Genomic DNA, 19,043 nt, shown 5'->3' with positions numbered 1-19,043 from the left:
GGGGTCAGGATGTCATTGTGTTTCAGACATGGCGGGGCAGGGCGATCTGGTGCAAAGAGATATATGTTAGGACAGGGCCAACAGGGAGATTATCACCAGCAGCATCAAAAGAACAGCGGATTTCTTTCATTCATTTGGTAAAGAACAGCAGCTAGTGAATAATAAATAACCAGCAGTAACAATAGTCACCAAAGGAGAGTTTCCTCTTTACACCCATTCACTCTGCAAGGTGCAAGTAATGCTGGTGTTTAGGGCCTGGTTCAGATTATATCCTGTGTTAGTTTGTCTCAGACTTGATGGCCGTGGAAAAATAAAATTGCATCTGATTTGCAGTTATTGATCAGAAGGGCTCTGGTTAATATATGATTGGAATTTCTCTTCCTTTCCCCTTGCCCAATGTGTGACATCTTGCTTTCCTCCAAGGTGCTGATTTCTTGCATGCTTATGGTTCCTTAGATATCAATTGCCCTCTGAAACCTCACCTATTCTTCATGTTTAAACCTAGGCTGTGAGAGTCAGCAGGTATTTGACCATGGCAGCATAGCAGTTTTCAACTGATCTTCATACAGAGGTTGCTGAAGCTAATCATATCACCCCATCTACTACCCAGGCTGCTATCAGCTAACTTAGCACAGTCTAGACATTGAACGGTTTTAAATCATCTGTTTAATGAATAGACTTCATACGACAGTTTATATATTAGAGGTCATTTTACTTATTCAAAAATATAACTCTAAATATCACAAGCATTGTGGGATTCTTTCACAGTCGTGAAAGAACGTGTTGAATGCATTATCCCAAGATTTTTTTCCCAAATTGCCTGCTACCTTAAGTTCAGGCCCCAAACAGTAGTGCATTGAAATCCACCAAACTGATGAGCCGAAATTGCCTCTTTTTTTAAGAGCCGTTACCGCCTCAAAGATGCCGAAAGGAATCACTGCTCAGTCGGCGCGGAGTGGCCAACATTTTCTGAATTGCCCTCCTTTATTTTTGGAGTGGTATACGGGACTGCTCTGGCCATCTTCCCACCCCTTACTGACCGGTGACGACCCCCTTTCCGTCCTGTGTGGGAAATTACCCCACGGGAGCGGATCGACCGCCGGTTGGTACCCCCGACAGCTTTCCCCGGCGGGAAGCTTCTTGTGGCTGAGTGGCGCATCCGCCCTTAAAGGGGAGGGCGCATTATTGCGACTGCCATTTTAATTTAACCTTCAGCCAAATCCGAAGTCGGCCCGACAATGGCAGCCACGGGATCGGTCGGGCCGCCATTAGGCAGCCCTGCACCCGCTCTTGGGTACCAGGTCACTGGCCTGGCCGAAACCCGCCCTGGTGGCCGAGTGGGTGCCTCTAAAGTGGCTGCAGAGCTCACAGCGGCCCTCCCCTTCAACTGATGACTCGGCACTGATGGCTCGGATCCGCGGCCATCCCGACCCAACAACTTCCACCCTGCAGACGTTGGGACGGGGAAAAAAATTAATAAACGGTAAGTGTGTCCCGTTTTGGGTGGAGAGCAATTTCAGCCCCTGGGTATCTGTAAAGAGGAATATTTCTTAAATCTATAACACAAGTGTGTCCAACGGTGCATATAAAGAAAGGCTTATTGAAGATCTCCGTCACCCTGTTGACAGGGCACAAAAGTTCGTCATTCATTTCTTACCTCTAGTTTCCAACCTCTCAATGCAGCACTCCCTCAGAACTGTACTGGGGATGATGTAACCAATCTTAAGTAAGTAAAACAAAATAATAATAAATATACAGGTATATGTTTAATTGTGTAACTAATTTTTGTACAGAAAATATGTTGTGTTACAGGGGATCCGTGAAATTTATATAACATGGGAGGGGCACTCATAAGCAAAAAGGTTGACCTAGATCATACTCCCAGGGGTCACACGGCTTTTCCATATCAGCTAGTGCTGAGCTGTGCTTGTGGAGCAGCTTTGTGGTTTCGAAGGACAGCTTTAACGGGATCAATTTGCTTTGGATTTTAGAGAGTACGCTAGTGTCTTGGATGAAGTGGAGATCATGCTGATTGATATGAAATTTGTCAGCAGCTGTTGGAAAGACATGCGTTTCCCCTGGTGAATCAGTTTGCCCAACCTAGTGATGTGCTTTTGGTGTCATGTTTTTAAGGTTTCGGCACTGAGATGCTTAGGAAGGCCAATGTGGCACCATAGCAGGGAGAAGGCTAACAGGCCAATTGGTACCTTTAATACAACGCAGGGAGAGTGTAGGGTGTTTATGGCCAATTTCCGTCTTTTCTCGGGGCTTATGAAGTGCAGAGATCGTACTGTGCTGGGATGCGGAAGGTTCAGCATCTGGAACGAGAGAAAGTGACGAGCATATTCATCTTTCTGTTGTTCACTCTCTCCAGCAGTGAGATGGAGCTGGTTATTTCACCCATTCAAGTTCGTGTTTTTGCTGGGAGGTTTCCTATAAAGGTCTCTGGGTTAGGATATCACGAATATGCTTAGATAATTGATACGTGTCTTTGTGCACATGAAGCATTAGTCATCTTTGATTTGCGTAAAAATCTCTTTTAAGTAGTGAATTAGAACATAAGAACATATTAACATTAGAAATAGGAGCAGGAGTAGGCCATAAGGGCCCCTCGAGCCTACTCCGCCATTCATTAAGATCATGGCTGATCTGATCATGGACTCAGTTCCACTTCCCTGCCCGCTCTCCATAACCCCTTATCCCCTTATTGTTTAAGAAACTGTCTATTTCTGTCTTAAATTTATTTAATATTACAGCTCTCTGAGGCAGCGAATTCCACAGATTCACAACCCTCTGAGAGAAGAAATTTTTCTTCATCTCAGTTCTAAATGGGTGACTCCTTATTCTAAGATCATGCCATCTAGTTCTAGTCTCCCCCATCGGTGAAAATATCCTCTCTGCATCCACCTTGTCCAGCCTCCTCATAATCTTATATGATTCTATAAGATCACCTCTCATTCTTCTGAATTCCAATGAGTAGAGGCCCAACCTACTCAACCTTTCCTCATAAGTCAACCCACTCATCCCCAGGATCAACCTAGTGAACCTTCTCTGAACTGCCTCCAAAGCAAGTATATCCTTTCGTGAATATGGAAACCTAAACTGTACACAGTATTCCAGCTGTGGCCTCACCAATACCCTGTACAGCTGTAACAAGACTTCCCTGCTTTTATATTCCATCCCCTTTGCAATAAAGGCCAAGATTCCATTGGCCTTCCTGATCACTTGCTGTACCTGCATACTATCCTTTTGTGTTTCATGCACAAGTACCCCCAGGTCCCACTGTACTGCAGCACTTGGCAATCTTTCTCCATTTAAATAATAACTTGCTCTTCGATTTTTTTTCTGCCCAAGTGCATGACCTCACATTTTCCAACATTATATTCCATCTGCCAAATTCTTGCCCACTCACTTAGCCTCTCTATGTCCTCCTGCAGCCTCTTTATGTCCTCCTCACACATTACCCTTCCTCCCATCTGTGTATCATCAGCAAACTTGGCTATGTTACACTCAGTCTCCTCTTCCAAGTCGTTAATATAGATTGTAAATAGTTGGGGTCCCAGCACTGAGCCCTGTGGCACCCCACTCATTATTGATTGCCAACAAGAGATTGAACCATTTATTCTGACTCTCTGTTTTCTGTTTGTCAGACAATCTTCTATCCATTCTAATATGGTATCCCCATTCCCGTAAGCTTTTATCTTGTGCAGTAACCTTTTGTGTGACACCTTGTCAAATGCCTTGTGGAAGTCCAAATACACTACACCCACTGGTTCCCCATTATCCACCCTGTTTGTTACATCCTCAAAAAATTCCAGCAATTTGTTAAACATGACTTCCCCTTCATACATCCATGCTGACTTTGCCTGACCAAATTTTGCTTTTCCAAATAACCTGCTACTGCTTCGTTAATAATGGACTCCAACATTTTCCCAACCACAGATGTTAGGCTAACTGGTCCATAGTTTCCTGCTTTTTGTTTGCCTTCTTTTTTGAATAGTGGCGTTACATTTGCAGTTTTCCAATCTGCTGGGACCTCCCCAGAATCCAGGGAATTTTGGTAAATTACAATCAGTGCATCTGCAATCCCTGCCGTTACTTCTGTTAACACCCTAGGATGCAAGCCATCAGGTCCAGGGGATTTATCTGCCTTTAGTCCCATTATCTTACTGAGGCACCGACTCCTTAGTGATTGTGATTATGTTAAGTTCCGTCCCCCCTATAGCCCTTTGACTATCCACTGTTGGAATATTGTTAGTGTCCTCTACCGTAAAAACTGATACAAAATACTTGTTTAGAGTTTCTGCCATCTCCCTGTTCCCCATTACTAATTCCCCGATCTCATCCTCTAAGGGACCAACATTTACTTTAGCCAATATTTTTCTTTTTATATACCTAGAAAAACTCTTACTATCTGTTTTTATATTTTGTGCTAGTTTACTTTCATAGTCTATCTTTCCTTTCTTAATCATTTTTTAGTCATTCTTTGCTGGCTTTTAAAAGCTTCCCAATCTTTTGTCCTCCCACTAGTTTTGGCCACTTTGTATGCCCTTGTTTTTAAATGGATACCATCCTTTATTTCTTTAGTTAGCCATGGATGACTCTCTTTTCTCTTACACCCTTTCCTCCTCACTGGAATATATTTTTCTTGAGAGTTGTGAAATATCTCCTTAAATGTACACCACTGTTCATCAACCGTCCTACACTTTAATCTGTTTCCCAGTCCACTTTAGCCAACTCTGCCCTCATACCTTCATAATCTCCTTTATTTAAGCTTAGTATGCTGGTTAGAGATCCAGCTTTCTTACCCTCCATTCTAGCCAGATAGCTGGCCAAATTTTCTGGTAGTCTGAAAAATGCTGGGGTAGGAGCTGATTGAGTTGCTGATGTATCGCAGAATTTCATTAGCAGAGGGCTGTTTTGTGTTCCTTTCCACTGACCTGAACTCTTTGAATGAAGGAGCTCATTGTTATGGTCACATCTAGGATTTCTAAGGTCAAGCAAAAGAAGAGCTGGCAAATTGGAGGTGCATCAGGCCACTGAAACTATAAAAGGCTTAACCATCCCTATGAAATGAGCACGTGCACAATTGACCTACTACCACAGGCTGAGGAACCCATAGCACTAGTGGGCTCTAATGGATCTTATTCCTGGCAGCAAGACTATGTGGTGAAATGCAACCACCACCCCTTGCCCCCCCATAAAAATAAGAACATAAAAACATAAGAAATAGGAACAGGAGTAGGCCATTTGGCCCCTCGAGCCTGCTTCGTCATTCAATAAGATCATGGCTGATGGAGTATAATGTTGAAAAGTGTGAGGTCATGCACTTTGGCAGAAAAAAATCAAAAAGCAAGTTATTATTTAAATGGAGAAAGATTGCATAGTGTTGCAGTACAGCAGGACCAGGGGCAACTTGTGCATGAAACACAAAAGGTTAGTATGCAGGTACAGCAAGTGATCAGAAAGGCCAATGGAATCTTGGCCTTTATTGCAAAGGGGATGGAGTATAAAAGCAGGGAAGTCTTGCTACATTTATACAAGGTATTGATGAGGCCACACCTGAATATTACATGCAGTTTTGGTTTCCATATTCACGAAAGGATATACTTACTGTGGAGGCAGTTCAGAGAAGGTTCACTAGGTTGATTCCGGAGATGAGGGGGTTGACTTATGAGGAAAGGTTGAGTAGATTGAGCCTCTACTCATTGGAATTCAGAATAAGTGTGACCGCACCCTCTGGGGAGCTGGCATCTGTGCTACTCTTTTCCCCAGCCCTGGTTGCAGGCCGTTCATGTCCGGTGTCTCACCATGTGCAGATCCCACGTCTAAACTATCCTCTAAAGCACACGGAGTGCCAGTATTTGAGCTGGTGGCTATGAGTGTGAAATCGAGTGGCAGTGTTCCATATTTTTCTTTACTCTTCTCTCCCTCTTCTTGTTGACCCACTGGCTGGGCAGGCAGGATTTCTTGGGTGTCTAAAATGAGAAAGACACAAGGGTAGGGTTGTGGTGAAGGGAGGGGGGAAGCAAGAGGTGCATGGTCATACCATGGGCAGATTGTAAATTCGAAGAGATTGTGGGATGACGGGGAAGTGGGACGTGAGAAGGAGGATACCGGCATCTTGTATTCTTTCAGTCCTGCTGCTGGCCATGGGCTCAGCCATACCGCAGCCATGAATGACCAGTACCTTCTCCTCCAAGGGAGTAAGGTGATGCAGGCGGTTAAGGTCTGCTGGCGACAGTTATGCCCTACCTTTTCCTGCAAGAGACAGGGAACTGTGTCAGTGAGTGTGGTGTACTGTGTTTGGGGATGTGGTTGTCATGGTTGAATAACTGACGGTGTGTTCAAGCTGTGGGATATGGGTGTGAGGCTTGCAGCAATTGTAAATGGGTGAGGGTAAGGTGAAGTTAGGAATGTGAGATGTGCCTCATGTTTGGTACAGATGGTTGGCAGAGTGAGTGATTGGGGGGCGTTCTGTATTGAGCAGTGTATGAGGCTAGCGGCGCAGTTGGTAGGAGACAGCTTTTAAAGATGCATTCACTTAGCTTGCGAATTCACCTGTGGTCATTAAACTTCTTTGGGGACCAAAACCACATCATAGAGGTGACACTGCTGCCAGTGACCGCCTCAGCAATCTGGTCCCACATCCTTCTTACCATGTTTCTGGAGGTCCTCCTGGCTCCCTGTGGGTAGAGGAGCTCTCTTTCAGTGTTCACCCCCTGTGCAAAGGCCTTGAGAGCGGTCGAAGCTGGGACATTGAATAAATTTAAGACAGAAATAGACAGTTTCTTAAACAATAAGGGAATAGGGGTTATGGGGAACGGGTGGGGAAGTGGAGCTGAGTCCATGATCAGATCAGCCATGATCATATTAAATGGTGGAGCAGGCTCGAGGGGCCTTATGGCCTTCTCCTGCTCCTATTTCTTATGTTCTTATATTCTTATCATGCACTCAGCTCCATTTGCCTGCCGGCTCCCCATAACCCTTTACTCCCATTGTTCAAAAATGTGTCTATCTCCGCCTTAAATATATTCAATCACGCAACGTCTATAGCTCTCTAGGGCAGAGAATTCTTTAGATTTAAAACCCTCTGAGTGAAGAAATTTCTCCTCATATCAGTTTTAAATGGGCGGTCCCTTATTCTAAGACTATGTCCTCTAGTTTCAGTTTCCCCTTGGAGTGAAAATAACCTCTCTGCATCCATCTTGTCGAGCTCTCTCATTATCTTATAATTTCAATAAGATCACCTCTCATTCTTCTGAACTCCAACGTGTATAGGCTCAACCTACTCAACTTATCCTCATGTCAACTCACTCATCTCCAGAATCAATCTAGGGAACCTTCTCTGAACAGCCTCCAATGCAAGCAAAGCCTTCCTTAAATATGGAGACCAGAACTGTATGCAGTATTCCAGGTGTGGCCTCACCAATACCCTGTACAGTTGTAGCAGGACTTCTCTGCTTTTATACTCTATCCCCCTTGCAATAAAGGCCAACATTCCATTTGCCTTCCTGATCACTTGCTGTACCTGCATACTAACTTTTTGTGTTTCATGCACAAGGACACCCAGGTCTCTCTGTACTGCAGCACTTTACAATTTTTCTCCATTTAAATTCTTATTTGCTTTTCTATTATTTCTGCCAAAGTGGATAACCTCACATTTTCCCACATTATACTCCATCTGCCAAATTTTTGCCTATTCACTTCGAGTGTCTATATCCCTTTGCAGATTGTTTGTGTCCTCCTCACAATTTGCTTTCCTAACCATCTTTGTATCATAAGCAAACTTGGCTACATTACACTGTGTTAGTTCTAAATACACTTGGGACATTTTCTATTCAGAGCGAGTAATGTACAGGCTGTGTATGGAGCTGGAGAAACACCAGGAGATCTGAGCCCCTTCTTGTGGGCCAGCTTCCTACTCAGCTCAAGCTGACCAGCTCCAGGGCTATCAGCTGCAGGGACAGTCGGCAGCACTCTGCACAAAGCTGATACTGGCCTTCTGCTGCCATAACCTATTGCAGAACCGTAACTCCTCTCCTTGGAAATCTCTAGTACACTCTGACCAAGAATGACCTTGGCCCTATTACTAAGTATCTGTTCACCCTAAAGTATCGAACTATATAACTATTTTGACCTTCACTGCATTTTTTTGTAAATGTTGTGAAATATGATTATAGCTTATACTATGTATGAAACTGTGTCCTGAGGGTGTGTAAACTTCTTTTGTAAATACAGTTTTGTACAGGTGAACTCTGCACCTTAGATTTTGAGCAGGATCCCATCTTTCCTGGGTACCAGGACCAGCTATCTGAGGTAACACAACATACAGGACTCTTTCCTATTGGTACCTCCAACAGGTCTGATAGCGATCAGTGATACGCTGACAGTGTAAGAGGGGAAGCAAGGACCATGGAAGTCAGGTGTTTCTACTTGAGCACTGCTCGTCGGGCACCCCAGAATCAATTACGTGAACTTTCATGTCATTGCTTTCAGCATAGAGCTTTGTGCTCTGGGAGCGCTAAAGATGATAATTGACCCCAATATCAAAATGCCGAAAGAGAGCTCCTGTATAATTTAAATCCAGGTCCAACTCTTAATGAATGTTGATATATTCATTCCATGAACATTGTTCAGTTGGTTGTGAGTTATGGACATTTTTTAAGTAAAACTAAGATATAAGATAATACACATGCATTTCAACTGCAGTGACGAGCCCTTAGTCACTCTCTACAGCCTAGCTTTTCCGATTGGTGTTAATTTAACACTGGCAGTAGCCCAGAATAAAGTAACACGGATCAGAAAATCTAGCTTTACGTATGAGTCATGATTTCACACCCCAAACTTAGGGGCCCGAATTGATGAAGGCCTCCGCCCACCCAAGTGCCGCCCAAATGAACGCCGATGGCCGCCGAGGTTCCTGGCGGTTCTTTGGGCGGGATGTTCATGCAGAGGATCCCTCGAAGGTCAGTGGGCAGCAAATGAGCGACTTACGCTGCCAATCTGGGCGGCAGCCGGTGGGAGCTCCCAATCTCGGTGGCGAAGGCGCTTGCCGCCCAAGTGCCGCCAAGGATGAAGTCGAGCCCACGGAGGGTCGAACAGCTGGAAAGAAAAAGCATCAACAAAGAAAAACATCTGAAGACCTTCAGGGGACCCCATTCAGGTAAGTCGCTGTAAAGAAATAAATTACAAAAAGTTCACTAACCTTTATTTCAGCATCTTCCTACTTACCATCGGGGATCGACCAGCCTCCAGCCAGCGGTCCACCTCCGTTCTGCCGCCGAGTCCCGCCGACTCCCGCCCGCATGAATATCGCATCTCGGAGGGCGGGAGCTCAGTTCCGCATCCGCTGACGTCAGCGGGTGCTTCCCGCCGGCTTTCCCCTCCCACTTGCTCCACGTCGAAAGTGGCACTGGGTGGTTTGACCAGAGGAATGTCAGCAGCAGTGAGCGGCAGTCGGCGGCAGTCAGTGGCAGTGGCGGTAAGGCCATCAATTTCGGCCGCTCGATGTTTCACAGAAGTGACAGTAGTAAGAGGATGGATATACCCGCATGATTATAAGACATCATGAACTGTGAGAGTGTCATCTAAAGCTCAAGGTGAGAAGGCAGTCTTGAAATAACTCTGGAATATCTACTATTGGCTTTTAGTTTTTTAAAATCTATTGCTTGACCTGTGTTTGGTGGTTTTATTCGGTTCAAGATCTCCTGACAGTGACTCTCAGTGTGTATGAAAGGAGTCAATATGCTGCATGTCATTGATGTGTGATAATATTCCCATTGAAGGATTAAAGATTGTGATGTAATTTTATTAATAAACGATCAGGAGTTGTTGCCAGGCAGTAGTATGGCAAGTATACATTATAAAAGAATAATTTGAATGAGGCAAATAAAATGTTTCTGTTACACAGGCCCCATCTATTGGCAGTTAATAGAATACTACACAGCTGTTGAAAACACAGTAACAAATAGGATAAACAACATTATTCACAAGATTATTCAATGTAACACTCTGTTTTTGAATGAGCAGCCTGGCAAACTCTTGCTACATTTCTCCCATCTTCAAAAACACATGTACCTCTTTGACAGCCCTTTTAGCCACCTTCCCTAACCTGCTTCCTACTCCTGCTCAGGTCTGACCCTCAACTGTGAAGTGTCTTGGAATGTTTATCTATTTTAGAAGTGCTATACAATTGTGAATTGTTGTTGATTGTATAAACTGTACAGGTCGTGGAAGGGGATGGGTTTGATGTGCTGAATGGCTTTTTCTTGTTTCATAATTTCTTACATACTCATTTGTTCTTACTGTATGAGGTCTGGCTGAAGAAAAGTTAGGTAAAAAACCAAATTCTAATCATTCAGTGGATAAATGCATGCTTAATCTTAAAACACAGGAAGGCCCCGAGATCAGTCTTTAAACTGTGCTGAGTGAGCTAGCCCCAGCCAGCGTGGTGGTGGAGGCACTACAATTGGGTCTGGTACTCTTGGGATAAGGGAAGAGAAAATTAGCCATGCTTCCAATTCCTGATCAATATCAGTGACTTCTGCTTCAAAGTGCGTATGTATGGACACCTGGTGGAAACAAGATGTCGTTTAACAGTAATGTTCCCCACACCATGGCTGAAAGGCCTGCCAACATTATCTGTCTAGGCTTACTCATGAAGGATGCCAGTGGCTGTGGAACAGTATGCCTTCATGAGTCTCCTTTAGGAGAGAAAATTGGAAAACAAAAATTATTGCTAATGTCTTAGTTAATGTGGAGTCCAGCCTCATTGGCTGAGATCAGACTGTTCAATACTCAAATGTACGTGTAAATCCAACATCAACTTGGAATACTAAACAAGGTCATTAAGAAAGTGTAAATACTCTGCCAGTTGTAGAAAAATAGAGATACTGCTTTGCTGATCCCTTTCTCACTGTGGATACATAGTGACTGCTGTAATTTCTGATTTGATTATTGTTTTCTCTTAAAGATTCCTCAGTTTGTAACAGTGCCCCAGGATCTGGCCCCAGCTCTCCTAACAATAGCTCCAGCAGCATGTCATTGGAGAATGGATTATCTAATTCACATGCTGAGGTAAGACTTCAATGTTTTACATCACTGGTTTCCCCCTCTCTGGCTCTCACACTCTCTCTTCTGCCTCTCCCTCTCGTACACTCTTTCTTGTCCCTCACTCTTTACTTTTCCATTAAATCTTTTTTGGCACCAATATCAGCAGGAGAAAATTATTGGGGAATAATTTACACCATTAATAGTTGGAAAGAGCAGCTTGATAGAAACTCGCTGAGATTTCAGGTGTGCTGTCAGAGTCCTGTGAGTGACTCATCCTCTTGATGTTAGAAAGCCCCCTCGGCCATTGCTGTGCCATTTGCAGTTGAGTGCTCCATGCAGTTATGCTTAGGTCTACATTTGGCATTTTAATGACAGCCACTGATCTTTTTGCTGAGAAGCATAGATAATCTGTTACCATATTTTTCTGTAATGTATTAATAGAAAAACTGGCGGGGATATTTTGCATGAAAAAAATAAATATTATTATCCTATTAGTTTCCCGAGACTGAGAGGTGCAGTGGATTAACATACTTGTAAAGTCCTGTCCCCTCAGTACAGATTCACACGAGGCATGTAGTGAAGTCAAGGTCACTCTGGACCTGCACCTTTTATTTCACAGCTCTGGAATGTTGCACTTGCCTGAGACCTGTCCTTATATACCTGTCTCTTGCAAGTGCACCCCTGGTGGTAAGGTATGCTGGTGGTTACAGGTCATATCTTATTACAGTCATGTATAGCATGTTAGGTTACAGTTATATATAAAATGTAAGATACATGACATTACTATCCTCTGGGATCTAAGTTTTAATCCAATCCAGATTGATAGGATGAAAGTTTTCTCCCTTTGACAGCTGGAAAACTCTTTCTTTTGGCCAGTCTTTTTGGAGTGGTGAGAATGTCAATAATACAGATGGGTTTCTGAAAATGTCTTCTATTTGCTGTTTCAAGCAAAGCCATAATTGTCTTCTAAAAAAACATGGGGCCAAAATTCAGCTTCCCGATAAGGCCTGTTACTGCCGGAACGCAGCAGCTGTGTCGAATGGCCGACGTTCGCATAATTCACCTCAGTGGTTTTTCCTGTGGTCCCAACTTCCGCCCGGTGCTGCCAAACCCTCCTAAATGTGTCATCAAAGCGTGTACCACCGATCTCGTGCCCCGCAAGCAAAATTCACTGTAAAATATCTTGCGGCTGCTGCTCGGTGCCCCTGACAGTTTTTTCTATCAGTGCACTGTGCTTTCAGTGTGTGCAAAATGGTGATATGGCTGCCATTAAAAGGGAGGGCGCACTGCCTTGGCTGGCATCTTACTTTTATTATGCCCCCGGGTTCGGCCTGGCTGCCAATAGGCAGCCTGCCACTCCCTCTTGGGTGCTAGGCCGCTGGCTCAGCCAAAACCCTCCCTGGTGGCCCAGTGGACCTGTCTAAAATAATCGCAGAGCTCGCAGTGGCTCTCCCCTTTAAGCAAGGGGAGAGACGTGGTGACGCACCAGCGTGATGATATCATCAGCACTATGCTGATGACTGACAGCTGCGGACACTCTGCCTGCCCACACTTCCATCCCTCTTATGACGGACACTCAGCTCCCACCCCCACTTCCACTCCCATTATGACTGACTTCCGCCCGCTCAAAAAAAAAGACAAAGAGCTGAATTTTACGCAACAGGCCACCGCATCCACCACGGCGGTGAAAACACAGGAAAAACGGTAGATTTGATCCGTTTCTGGTGGGTATGAATTTCGGCCCCTATGTTTATAATTCTTGTGAGAAATATCGGTGGAGTGGGGCTGTAAACGAGAGTATTGAGAGAGAAGTGACAAGTAGAGATTATTTTTTATTTTTTATTTCTTAATGGGGCCTCTGCTACAGCTGTGTAACTAGAACACAGCTCAGGTACTCTAGTTGGATTATGGGGAGGTGGCTGCTTTAAATATTTCCCATGAATTGGCTGCCGTGTTTCCTACATTACAACAGTGACTACACACCAAAAGTACTTCATTGGCTGTAAAGCGCTTTGAGACGTCTGGTGGCCATGAAAGGCGCTATATAAATCCAAATCTTTCTTTCTTCTATGACCCTAATGAGCTTTGCCCATAGCTTTTGCACAGGCTCCCAGAACCCTTTGCACTTACAGCCATAGTTTGCTGAGCCGAGCCCATCAGGCACGTTCAAAACTGCAGGCCTCTGTGCTCGATAATATGGAAACGGACACCTGATGCACATAATTGAATTATCAGCTCTGATGTTATACCAAATAATACTAAGCTACAATGCCTGAGAATCATTATACTGATACGCAGACTACCACATGATGCCATATCACTTCAGGTCACCTTATTACCCCCTTATTAGCATATGTCCCCTTAGCTCCACTGTACAACTAAGTTACAAACACCTGTCGGATAGCAGAATGAAATGGCAAACCAAACCTTTTTTCTAAGTGCTAAAATATCTGTTGTGTATTATATACAATTACAAATAGCTGGCAGAATATTTAAGACTGTAATTTAATATGCGTTCTCTTGATCTTCTCAAGCAGCTTGAGCTTCAAGATGATAGTTTATCACATCATCAGTAAAATTACAGCCTTAAACTTTGCCTACAATATATAACCCTATATACGTGTTAAAAATTTGTAGAAAATCACTTTCCCAGATGCTGCATGATAGTAAGCGTATGTTTGAAGCACTGTAAATTAAAGCCGGTAATTACCAGTCACAGGTTATTGTTTAACCCTTTGCAGGCCACAATAGTGTTTCTTCAAAAGTATGAAGAGAATAAATGACAGAAACAAATCAGATTACTGTGAAATAATACATTTGCTGTTATCCTCAATTTCCCAATTTTGCTGTAATCATAATGAAAAAAAACTTTGTCTGACGCTATAGGATTAAAAACAGGTGTATATTTTAAAAGTTGTAGAAAAAGAGAAGAATATTTTGGAGCTAAACCTTTAGAGAACTTAAGGTAGTACAAATGAATTTTATCTCATCATACATGTTGCACACAACTGTGTCTCAAGAGGCTGGTTTGTTTGCATCTCAGCTGTTCAAGTAATTACTTAATTAGCTTGTTAATATAATGAAAATAAGAAAGCTTAAGAAATAGATACAGTGCTCAATTAGTTCAGTAGCTATAGTGTATTATGTGACCTCGATAAATCCTGGCACTCCCTGTATTAGTAGACAATCAATATTATGACACCTTTGTTTTCAGTGACCTGTTTATGTGTGCAGTCTCTGTGACCTATCGTTTCATGTCAGAATGCCCCCATAAAACCTCAGTGGGAGGTTCTGTTTTGAGCAAAAATACTCAGTGTTATTTTTCACATTAAGAATCTGCCAAAGTCTGCAAGAGAAACAGCTTGATATTCATGGGTTGCATTTTTATGGGTTTTTTTGCCCAGGATAATTGATATCTCATAACCTAAAGGTCCCAAAAGCAGAGGCGACAAATTATTATAATTCTGTCAGGCCAGGACCCTGTGCGCTGTTTTCCTTATGGAGGTGGCTCTTTTATTTGAGTCACAGATGCATTTTTGTTTGGGAAGTAAGCAATGATTGTTGCTATACTGCTACACTAGGTGTTCTTTTACATCCAAGTTTCTCCCCTGTGGTCAGAGTCATGTTACAGCTGGGAGTCCCCAAGAAGCCACAAAACAAAAGGGAAACTGTGTAACCTTCTCTTGTTTTTGATTGCAGAGCAGGAGATGTGGGACAGAAATTGAGCTAATTGGAAAAAAGTTCAGGCCAACTACACTACCCCTTGCTGCTAGGGTTTCAGCAACTTTTTTTAAAAAAAGGAAGTGCAGCTGGAACCAATTCTTATTACTGTGACGGAGTATTGTAGAAGTTTGGACAGTTATCAATGCACAGATTGGTGGTATTATTGTCAATGCAATGTTCAAAAAGTGGTGTAAATCCAGCAGCAATTACAGCACAGAATATTATTGCTTCAGTTTGGGTGGTAACCCTTGGAACTGAGTGCTAGAATTGATGCTCCATTTTCCATTGCAGTACTGAAGGAGTGCAACATGTCAGAAGTGCCATCCTTTGGATGAGACTTTAAAACAGAGGACCCCTCTCCCTGTTCCAGGGGTTCAAGTAAAGGTTAAAGATCCCATAACACTATTCGAAGAACAGCAGGGAGGTCTTCTGATGTCCTGGCTGACATTCTTCCCTCAACCAGCTCCACCAAATATAGATTAGCTGGTTATTCATCTTCGTGTTAGTTCTGCTATTTTGCTTTGCACTAAATGATTGTTGTGTTTGCCTATGTAACAGTGATTGCATTTTAATGTAATACCTTGTATTTTGTGTATTTGTGGCATTTCTGAGAAGCATCATAAAATACATATAAATATAAGTTTCTTTGTTCTCTTTTAGTAGATCCTAACCTATCATTCCAAATCATGGAAAAAGCCTAATTGTACTCTACAAAAAATAACACAAATCGTACGAGAATTCAATTCATATTAACCACACCTCTGGAATGTGCTGAATCCTGTCCTGTAACTATTATACATTTTCCCGCTCTATGTTACTATGACAAAAATGTATCATGGAATTGGCTTCTTACTTTTTTGTCACCATTCATACAGGGTTAAAACTATTTTCGATCACTCAAAAAATGGGCCACCTTGTTTTGATATACTGTAAATCAAAACAGAGCAGATGTTGCGTCGATAACAGCTGTCTGAGGGTGGGACAAGCCATTCAATTCATATATAACCATCCTGAGGACTTTCTTTCACTATATGTTTGATTGGCAGCTCTATTTGAGTTACATATTGAAATTGCCTTTGTCCAATTGGGGAGTCTGTCTAAAAACTATTGCGAAGATATAGGTAGGCCGGAGAGACTGCATGGAAGATCAGCAGCGAACAGCCATTCACACTGGGGTTTACACAGTGGATGTTACTGTTTGTTAGTTTCTATCATTCTATGCAGTAATAGTTAAGCTTGTAGCTACTGTGATCTATAGCATGCCAATGCTACTGTTCACTTATCAATTTAAGTTAAATAAATCTGTTTGTCAGTTTATAGCCTAGGCTATGGTCTATAGAATGCTTATTCTATTGCCACCTAAAGTCAAGGAAGATCACATGAGGATACATGATATAACTTGTGAGTTCAAATACAAAGGCAATAAAAATAGAAAATGCAGGAAACACTCAACAGGTCAGGCAGCAACTGTGAAGAGAGAAACAGACCTTGCATCAGAACTGATTTCTTCTGTTTATTAAATGCACACCTAGCTCCATGATTTAAAGATTTTGTTTTTCTTCCATTTCAATGTTATTTTCTCCATTATCGTTAGTTCTCTCTTATACTCTTCACCAAGGCAGGCTGACAGCTGGTCCAGGTCTTTATCAATATTGCTTTTGGACAAAATTCTAGTAAGTGAGCAAGAATTGTCTCCACAGATTTATCTATCCAATCACAAAGTGGCTAAGATGATTTACTCACAAGTTCCCTGATTTGTATTTTTTTAAAGCTCAAGATTAATGTTGGGAATTTAAGCATATAGAAAGTTACATTTAAATTGCCCACATGAATTATGAGCATTTAAAAACTTTAATGAATTATGAGAATTGTGAATGAATAACAAATATTGGCAGTAATGAACAACGTTTTTTTCTCCATTTATAGACGCACTTGGTTACCTCCTGCAGCCACTCTCATAATTTTTTGGCAGAAATTAGAAACTAAGGCGGCAAAGTTCAGCATATCAGTAAGACCAATTTGGAGAAGAAAATGGTGGCGGCCTCGCTTCCACCCACTTCCGGCTTAGCCAGCGCTGTTCACCATCTTGATGAGGGCGATAGCGCGGGCGGGACGTGCGTGTGCCAGCAGTATGCAGAGTAGCAGTGGCCCTAAAGGTGACCATAGCCCTGAATTTATTCGCCAGAGGATCCAGCTGAAACAGGCAACATAGCAAACATCTCACAGTTTGCCGTCCATCACTGCATTCAGGAGGTCACAGAGGCTCTGTACTCTAGCAGAAGGGACTTAATTATTGTCTTATCTCTAAACAGAAAGAAGCAGGAGGAGCGTGCACGTGGCTTTGCCATGATATCGGGCTTCCCTATGGTAACCGTAAAGGGTATCACTCACTTAACGTGCAGTTGGTGTATGACCATGTCCAGTATATCATGATGGTGACTGCCCGGTATCCTGGCAGCAGTCATGATGCCTTCACCCTGCACCAGTCTGGTGTGCCAGCAATCTTCCAGCCACCATTGTGAACCCGATGCGACTGCTAGCCAATAAGGTCTATTCGCTCTACACCTGGCTGATGACTCCCCTCCGTAACTCCACCACTCATGGCCTGCAATCATATAATGACTGCCTTTCTTCCACAAGAATTGCCAGCGAGCAGACCATTGGGGGGCCCAAGCAACGGTTCTGCTGCCTTGACTGCTCGGGAGGAGCAGTCAGTACTCACCGGAGCAGATATCCTGAATCGTGGTGGCCTGCAGCATCCTCCATAAGTTGGCTATCATGAGGGCACAGCCCTTGCCACCACGGGTTCCACGCCCACCTCAGAAGGAGGAGGAGGAGGAGGAGGAGGAAGGAAGGTGGCAGCCTGCAAATCCCAGTTCCAAATGAGCTAACTGTGAGCGCATCATCAGACTCCAGTTCCCCTGAATGAAACCCCAGATCCCTGTTGCTCGACACTTCCCCACCTTACCATCCCTCTGTCACCGAACGTCACAGTGTCCTCTTGGTCACAATGCTGAAATGAAAGCCACCACAAAACAAACATTCCAAACTTAGGAGTGGAAATTCAGTTGCGCCCATTTTGAGGCGTTAGTCCAGGCGGAACGGTAATTTTAGCGCCTTGAAAAAATGTATGCCTCCCGCCGAGAAATTTGTTGGAATTGGATGAAGAGCTGAAAGGGACGCTAAATCAACCGTTACACACGTGACCTAGAGAAAGCACTAACGAAAATACTGGCGCTAAATTTTGACGAATCATTGTGCATGCTCCAAAGTCCGATTCAGATCCTGGGAAAAGCCGAGTATTAAAAGTGTGGCAAGGTAAGTATGCGCATGCGCAGCTCCACCTCCTCACTGACCTGAAAGCAGGAAAATGGAGGAGCAGGGAGGAAGACAGAGAGTGCACCACTTCTCGGACACGGCCCTTAAGGCCTTGCTTGAGGCTGTTGAGAGGCACAATAATGGCCTACATCCTGGAGGGGGACAAAGGCCATCACCAAGGGTGCTTGGGAGTGTGTGGAGGGAGGTGGCCCAACACGTTTCTGCCCATGACATGATGGCCAGGACAGATCCTGACGCTCCTGGCCCCAGTGGCCTGCAGCAGTGCGCAGCGCGAGGGGAAGCTCTGCTCAGAGTCAGGCAGATGAGGACCTGGATTGGGAGGCTATGTCCAGGGAGTCCATGCTGATGCACCATGAGATTATGGGTGCATTGGGGAGAATGCCGCAGAACGTGGATGCAAGCTGCGCGTGTGGCGGAGGCCCATGCCTCTCAGAAGTCCATTGAGTCCATCCTTGCCCGGCTAAACCAGGAAGCGGGCTTAGCGAGTGACAATGGAGTCGCAGAGGTGATCGTGCGTGCCATGGTTGACGTGGCAGCTGCCATGACATCACAGGCCAAAGCCATGCAAGGTTTTCGTGATGTTATGCAGGCACTGGTTGCTGGCATGCAATCTCAGACTGTAGCGTTTGAAGCGCTCACTTTGTTTATGCAGTCTCAGAGTGATGCCATGCAAGCAGTGTCTGCTGCTATCCTCTCTGTCATCCCCACAGTTAGACGAGGAACAGACGGTGCTGCAGCAGATCAGCAATCTGTGGTCGCACATGTTTCTCCTGATGCTCTGGCTCCGCCCCAGAGGAGTGGCAATGTGCGCTGGAAATGGAAGGTGCTGTCCTTCCTCATGATGACAGCATTCCGGCTCCCACTACTGCCAATCCACCTCTGCACCTGCCATGGCCTGCACCCCAGCTATCCGACACTGCTGCCGC

At 44.0% G+C, this 19,043-nt stretch overlaps 1 protein-coding gene across 1 annotated transcript in view; it reads left to right on the top strand.

Moving 5' to 3' along the window:
• The window catches only part of LOC139264466 (histone deacetylase 9-like), a 1,015,340-nt gene that overhangs the window by 439,149 nt on the left and 557,148 nt on the right, over positions 1-19,043 (top strand). Inside the window, exon 8 of the mRNA XM_070880994.1 lies at positions 10,976-11,079. Within this exon, the coding sequence (XP_070737095.1) occupies positions 10,976-11,079 (104 nt within the window). The remainder of the gene's footprint in view (positions 1-10,975; positions 11,080-19,043) is intronic.

Source organism: Pristiophorus japonicus, chromosome 5, assembly GCF_044704955.1.
Source record: "Pristiophorus japonicus isolate sPriJap1 chromosome 5, sPriJap1.hap1, whole genome shotgun sequence".
In the NCBI taxonomy this organism is placed as follows: Eukaryota; Metazoa; Chordata; class Chondrichthyes; family Pristiophoridae; genus Pristiophorus; species Pristiophorus japonicus.
Note: the sequence above shows the minus strand (reverse complement) of the source record. Positions and strands in the feature narration are given on the sequence as shown.